General features: G+C 43.5%; 1 protein-coding gene across 4 annotated transcripts in view; it reads right to left on the bottom strand.

Moving 5' to 3' along the window:
• Positions 1–126: 126 nt before the first annotated feature.
• Positions 127–7461, bottom strand: part of si:ch211-160o17.4 (homeodomain-interacting protein kinase 1) — a 17093-nt gene continuing 9758 nt past the window's right edge. The window contains exons 12-18 of one of the 4 annotated variants that reach the window (XM_024270222.2): positions 4867–5001; positions 3857–4017; positions 3684–3749; positions 2739–2909; positions 2443–2663; positions 2182–2294; positions 127–1364 (exon numbers count right to left, since the gene is read on the bottom strand). In XM_024270222.2, the coding sequence (XP_024125990.1) occupies positions 897–1364; positions 2182–2294; positions 2443–2663; positions 2739–2909; positions 3684–3749; positions 3857–4017; positions 4867–5001 (1335 nt within the window). In that variant the 3' untranslated portion in view covers positions 127–896. The remainder of the gene's footprint in view (positions 1365–2181; positions 2295–2442; positions 2664–2738; positions 2910–3683; positions 3750–3856; positions 4018–4866; positions 5002–7461) is intronic. The other 3 variants (XM_024270223.2, XM_024270224.2, XM_024270225.2) reach the window with 3 other exon arrangements.

Below are 7461 nucleotides of genomic sequence, written 5' to 3'. Positions count from 1 at the left end.
GCTTGCAGGAAAAGCGGAGCCGCTACATGTTTCGTCAGAAAGAGTCCCGTTTTCCCAACATGATTTTGAAGGATCTCTGGATCAACAGGATAAAGTTCGGATAAATGGACACACTGGCATCCGGCAGTGAAGCACAGTGGGTGGTTTATTTGTCAACTGTTAAAAAATTATTCATAGTTAAGATGCAATACAGTCACACAAACTTCTTCTTGCAGTCCACGTAAAACCAGATCTTTTCATAATTAACATAACAAGGTGGAGCTCAGGTTTCACTCAATTAAAAAGCCTTTTCATCTCTCTCCGTTTCAGAAATACATTCAGTCTATTTTTTTATTTCTATTGCATAAGGATGCCATAACACCATCACTACCAAATAATAAAAATACTACCACAATGCGTATTAAATTAACATCCATCAGTTTTCATCCTCTTCTTTGTTTCCTCTTCCTACTTCACAAAAACATAATTTAAATATAGTTAGAAGACATGAGTAATCAGACATGTTCACTAAAAACACAGAGCCTCGGTGGATTAGTGTGGGAACTTTGAACTAAAGGCTGTGAGGAATTTGAAAGCTCACCTAAAGCTGCTGCTAGTGACAGGAGGGAAACGTCGTCTCCACACAAACTCTCACAATTAAACAGGTGTACAATACTTTTCACACAACATCCTAATTGGATCAAATAGTTTGGTGATAAAATATGAGCAGTAAGTAAGCGATGCATAAAAGGGGGGGAAATAAAAGACGTTTCAACAACACGGACAGTTCGAGGAGCTGGGAGGTAACGCCGCCTCGTGGTTAAAATCATCAGAAGACGCGACTCTACAGTTAAATGTCCCTTTCTGGTGTTGGTGGAGAACAGGAGGATTTTTTTCTTTGAATTGTTTGGGTTCTTCTATAGGTAGGGGTACTGAGCGAGGCGGCGGGGGCTCAGCTGGTAGGCACTGTAAGCCTCAGCTCTGGGCGTCACGCTAACGTAAGGAGAACCAGCGCTGAACTGGTGCTGGTAGGCTGCAGGGAGGGCGTGCAGCAGACTGCTGACAGAATCCTTCCGGCTGCCTGAATCCCTCCTGGAGGAGGAGGAGGAGGTGTACGTTGCTGCATAGGCAGAGGGGGAGTGTCCCTGGCTGCTCTGACCGCGGCCCAGCAGCTGCTCCATGGCCTGGGAGGCGGAGGAGAGGGCGGCGGAGGCTGGGTAGGTGTACAGGCTGCTGGCAGCAGCTGGGCCCGCGGCTAACGCCGACACCTCAGGGAAGGTGTAGTGAGAGGGGACCGCTGGGGGGTACGTCTGGTGGCGACGGAGGGATGGGTCACTGTGGGATGGACCTGAACGCTCCTGAGATGAAGAAACCACCGAGTGAACCTGAAAGGAAATCAGCCGATTAGGGTTAAGACATGCAGCGGTCACTTCTCAAATGAATATGGAGAGGACATGGACTCAGCCCAATTTGTGCATGAGTAATTCTTTATTTGTAACTCATATTTTGCGCAAAAGTACAAAAATCATGGAATCAATCATGGAATTTACATAAGGACAAACTACAATTATAACAGCTTGAAACTAACTACAAATCTTTAAAATTTACACACAAATCACATGTTACGCCCACACAAAACCGCATTTACACACAAATCTGATGTGAGACTCTTTTCCCATTTGTTCGTAAGTGATGCATTTGATAGATTGTGATGCTTGTCTTGTTTAAGAAAGTGGGAAAATGTGAAGTTTTCACCAGATATTACTCACAATTTAAGTTCAAAGCGGCTGATAAGAAAACTCTGATGACCCAGAATTCAAGAAGCATTTAAATGCATCACTTACAGACAAATCCAGACATGAAAAGTCTCACATCAGATTTGTGCATGAATATAATTTTGTGTGTATGTAACAAGCGATTTGTACATGTAGTTATTTTCAAGCTGTTGTAACTTTAATTTGTGCACGTGTTGATCGTATTTTTTTCAATTTTGTAATTTTTGTACTTGTGCACATATTGTATTTTATGAGTTATAAATCAAGAATCATGCACACAGAAATCGGGGTGATACTTATTTCTCTCCATAAATAAATCTAACTGCTATGACACCCTGTGTCCAGCAGAGGACACCAAAGACACAACAGGACGTCCTGAAAGATTGTAGCTGACATGGACAGGTTTCTGAGGGCAGACGGGGCTCACCTGGCTGAGATTTAAGGGGTGTGACTGGCTTGGGACGATCCCATGCTGGTCGATGCTTTCTCCTGAACTGCACGGCTGTCTGTTGGATGCTCTCTTAGGCTTTATGTAGTTCACTGCAGCACAAAGGTTTAAAACAGTTCATGTTGATGAAGATTCTCAGTCCTCCTGGTCATGGATTCTGTTCTGGAGCTTCTTTCGTTTTAGAGAGAAGATGAACTACTTGAAGTCCAGGTTCCCTGAAGAACCTATGATTTCACTCACCACTCTCCAAGCGGCCGCGCAGCACCGCCCCCATCTCAGAGGCCTGGCTCTTGAGCGAGGGGGCCACCACCGCCAGAGACTTGGCCTGCCGGGACGACACGGCGCCGGGTGGGTTCAGCGAGCGTGGGAGAGGAGTGAGGGGGCTGGTCGTGGAGGAGTCTGAGTCGTGCACGGTGACGCAGCTGATGACGTTGGTGCGTTCAGAGCGGCTCAGTCCAACGCTGAGGACGTACAAGAGTGTCACCTCCACGAACGAACGATGGGAAAACAAAACAAAAACAGAGACTTCTCCTCACCTGGCAGGGTGGAACTTGCGCTCGTCCTCCGTGTCGGTGTCGCTGTGAATGGTGATGATGCTCACCGCGGGACTGGGGGTGTCAGAGATCACTATGGGCTGCGACAGGATGAGGGAGGAGCTGGGTGGGGTCACAACACTATTGCTGAGTAAGGAGGCAGCAGAAATCCCCCTAGATACAAAGACAAAGGAAAAACCGCAACCAATGAAGAGATTTCACTACAGATATGTACTTTAAATACATTTGCTTTCAATAAAGCACTTCTAATTCAATAGTCTAAAGTGGAAAACAAATTTAATTTAAGAAAAACAACAATTAAACATAATAATGCTGTAAATTATAAACATTTGCTTAAAAAAATTGTTGATTTAGACCAGGGGTCTGCAACCTAGAAGAGGCTGGCTTAAGAAATAATAATCATTTTATAAATTAGATTAATTTAACTTAGTTTACTCAAGTTTATACATTTATAGCTGAGGTGCACCTAAAAGTAAGATAAACTATAAATGAGTTTTTACACATTCACTATATGCTTCCTCCAGAATGCACAGATTTCAAATACTAAACAAAAGTTGTTCTTCAAATTTCTTTAAAGTCTTCAAATTTCTCAGTTTATTTTATTATCTTATGCTGGACAACAATGGTTGTGAAAAAAAATGACATTTTTGCTTTGTAGTGTTTAAAACTTGTCCCCGGAGTATATCAGCTGCACTGGGATCATCCTGTTTGGCACAGGAAGTCTTTTATTTTGAAAGAAAGTTTTTGTCAACAGTAAAAACTGTCACGTTTTGAGAAAATGATGGTTTCTTCACATATTTTTGTTTTTATTCAAGCCAAAAGAGAAACGTTACAGGCTCAAGTGTCTCTTGCTGCTGAAGGTCTTAAAGGGTTGATGATAATCTACACTGGTTCATCTGAACAGAGAAACGCTCTGACTGTACAAACCTGTTCCTGTTCTCGCCACGTCTTGCCTTAACCTTCTTCCTGTCCTGCTTGGCTTGGGTTGTGTTCCTGTTTGGGTCAAAGGTCACACGTTAAAGCACTTTTCCCTTCATAGTTTTGCTTCATTTGACTTGGAGAGCAGAAACATGACAGGAAGTGACTGTTGGTCGACCCACCTCCAGCTGTGCCCCTGCTGCATAGCTGCATCCGACTGCATGCTTTCCAGAGGCGACTCCGAGACGTGGTTCTGGTGGGCGGAGCTGTGGATGGCCACGCCGGGGACCTGCTGCCATGACGACGGGATGAGGATTTGCTGGGTACCAGCGGGCCAGGTCTGCTAAGAAGAACAGAGGAAGGCCCTCGGTATGTGTGCCACGGAGGAAAGAATTTTTCTATGACAAAATGTTTCGCTCGTTGGAATGAGTCAAACAATGAAGCCATGCCAAGACAAAAATCTAGAGAGAAAAGGATCCTTAACAGGCAAGAGCACAAAGCTAGATGGACGAGCAATCTTTCCCAAGCCATTCCTTTATCAAAGCACTGCCCTGGAACAAATTCACGAGTTCATGGCATGCAAAGCACAAACGACCAGACTCTGTCAGAGTCAACACAGAACCTGTTAAAAAAGAAACGCGTTAGTTTAGTTCCCTGACGGCATAACTGATCATGTCTGAGGAGGGTGGGGGGCATGCCAAACGCTCTGAGGCTGAAACTGAACGTCTCTGTCAGAGGCCGTCGAGGCGGCGGCGCTTTCAGAGAGCTGCAACCTCCTCTGCTGCAACCGAGAGAGAACAGGACAGAAGAAGCTGCAAGCAAAGCGCAGACCAACGCAGCAACAACATGCGCTCCATGCCCTCAGCACACCTACAGGGAGAACGGGGAATGAAAGTGTGAGAGCGGGCGGGGAGGGGGACGTCCTTTTGTGCAGGAACCTCTATCTCAACCTTACTGAGATTTTAGAAAAACAAAACAGAAGAAGAGACGCCAACTCCCCCCCAAAAAAGGACGTTAGATGTACCAACAAACAACCAGAACCTCTGTATGACAGAATGAGGAGGTGGGATGCAACGTTAAATATTAGCCCCCGCACACTGTGCAGTTTGAGGGGGGGACTTGCAAATGAAAAGAAAAAGAAGTGTGGAGGAGAGATGGAACGGTTAGTGCTGCTGCCTTCAGGGCGCTTTACCAGCACTGCGGCTGTGTGCTCCAGGAGGGTGGGCCGACCCACCCCAGCACCCAGCCCGAGGGGCAGAGAGTACTGGGGGGCAATGCCTGCTGGGGGTGGGTGCAAGGTAGCCACCATCAGGGGCGTGCAGGAACCCTGGAGGAGGGAGGGGCACTGTTAGATACTGATGGGAGGCAGCGGCGGCGTTTCAAAGGGACGCCACACAAGAAGCAGCTGCACAAGAGACGCACAAAAGCAACGCCGGGCAGCTGCACACGTGACAAATAACTTCACCAAACTCCAGCAAGTTCACAAGCTTTTCTTATTGCAGATTAGTTTCACACAGAACAAATGTGGACTCCAGTTCTGACCCACAATGAAAACAACAACTAGAAAACACACGATGGGACACTTCATCACACCGTCACAGCAGAAAGACCTCAGTTCATTCAGAAGAGAGCTGCGCTATTCTAATGCTGGAACTTAAAACACTTCTTTCAGAAACTTTTAAAGAGAACAATGAAGGGAAAATGCAAGCACACAACCTTGTAAAGAAAGCTAAAAAAAAAATCCTCACAGGTAAGAATTTTACCAGAACAAACAACGTTTCTGTAACCAAACCCTAAATCAACTTTTTTTTGTCTGTTGACCTCTATAAATGGGGCTTTACAAGTCCTGTCTGTCAGTAGTTGCCAAATTTTTGACAAATTAAAATGAAATTGTTTAATTCTTGAAAATATAGTCAGAAACCATCTATGTGCTGTCCCCTACAAGTTGAATTGAGGTATTACAGCTGAAGTTTGTGATTGGTCAAACCATTTAGGAAACATGTCATGATCTGTTGCTCCAGTAATGATAACAGTCCTGTTCCCCAGCCCCTCCCCTCTGACTGGATTTTCACATTTCAGCTGTGGGTGGAGTCAGCCTCCAACTTTCCTCTTTGGTTACTCTTTAAAGATGGTCTTTTGATCTATTATCAAAGCATTCCCAGTAGTCTTTTACTTATAATTATGTAGTTTTTAAACAAAAAATCTAAAAACCTGTTTTATTTTCTGGGACAGTTTCTGCACAGCAGACGTAGCTCATGAGAAATTTGCCTCGGAGTTGACCGCTGGCAATCCCGCCCCTCTTCCCCTCCCTTTTGCTGAGCAGAGAGCTTATGGCCCACCCAGAGCATTTTCTATAGTACAAATACAAACTTTTTCAAACTGCATTTATTTGTCTGGTTTTGATTCACAACAATTTGAATAAAGAAATACTCAAAAATCGAATTTCAAGCTTTATATATGTCCATCATTGTCAGAAAAAATGGGAAGGGATCTGGCTCCAGACACGATGGTGCCCAAACATCATAAGCAGGGAGTAGTAGCACTTTTTATTCAAACGTTTCAATGTGAATACATGGTTTTGTGTGCAAGATGAGCTCAAAATGTTGCAAAAACTTTAATTGTTTTCTTCCTTTCAAAATTGATATGAACAAAAGTGTAAAAAAATGTGTAAAACTGCACCACAGCTTTAATTTAGGCTTTTTTTTTTAAAAAAAAGGCTTTTTTGATGTTTAGCTACTTTTCAGCTACATGCTAGCTGTTTTAGCTAACATAAGTTTTAGTTTTTTAGGCTAATTTGGCATGTAGCTCATTTTAGCTGGCTATCAGCTTCAGTATTGTCAGCTTTTAGCTTGAGTGATTTCAGCATCTTCAGCTATCAGCACTAGCACTTTCAGTGGTCAAATTCAGCTTACAGCATTCACACTAGCATAATTGTTCGGCCCTCGACCTAAGGTGTGTTTTGGATTTTGGCCCCTTGTGCGATTGAGTTTGACACCCCTGACTTAAAGATTTACGGTATCTCAAAGGGCATAGTAGGTTTTGACAGAGACATCCCCAGTGTTAAAAGTTCAAACCTTAAAGTGGGAACTCTTAGGGTTACATTAGTCTTTTACCAAAAAAAAAGTAATTTGTTGACTGAAAGGAGGGAAAGTGATCTTTTGGTTCGGGTCGAAGACTTCCTGTTCCGGCTAATGATGTCAGGGAGCCATTTTGTTGTCTGCAGCCAGGTGCTCTTGAAAAAATGCCACAAGAACATGTTTAAATGCCATTTTAATTGCCATTGTTTTTTTTAGACCAGAAAATAAGCAGTTTGTTCCAAACAGACCAAATCAGCTCACCTGTGAAGACTCTTATTCATCTAGGATGGTTCCACAGCAGAAAAAAGGTTTAACAAGTTCATCTGGATGTAGTTTTTTTAACCCTTTAACACCTGAGACGTCGCCGGTGACGCTTAAACACAAAACCTTTAACATACTGTAGCTTTTCAACCACCGCTTTTCTCACTGCTGGAATTACAATGATCGTGTTAACAATGAAATAAATACAGTAAACCAAAGGACATAAACACTGAACCTCTGGTTTTAAAGGGTTAAGTTCCTCCTTTCAATTCAAAGCTCAGCCATATAAATCCCAAAACTGCTTTTACAAAAATGACCGACTTTGGCCTCATCATTGTCAACGATCCATAAAGGTTTCAGAGAAAAGACAAATCTTAAAGCATGTTTATGATCCTCCAGCTGAGAACAGCTTCATAAAAACATAGAAGATAAATAAGCAACTTGTTCAA

Source organism: Oryzias melastigma, linkage group LG5 (assembly GCF_002922805.2).
Source record: "Oryzias melastigma strain HK-1 linkage group LG5, ASM292280v2, whole genome shotgun sequence".
NCBI classification, from domain to species: Eukaryota; Metazoa; Chordata; class Actinopteri; order Beloniformes; family Adrianichthyidae; genus Oryzias; species Oryzias melastigma.
Note: the sequence above shows the minus strand (reverse complement) of the source record. Positions and strands in the feature narration are given on the sequence as shown.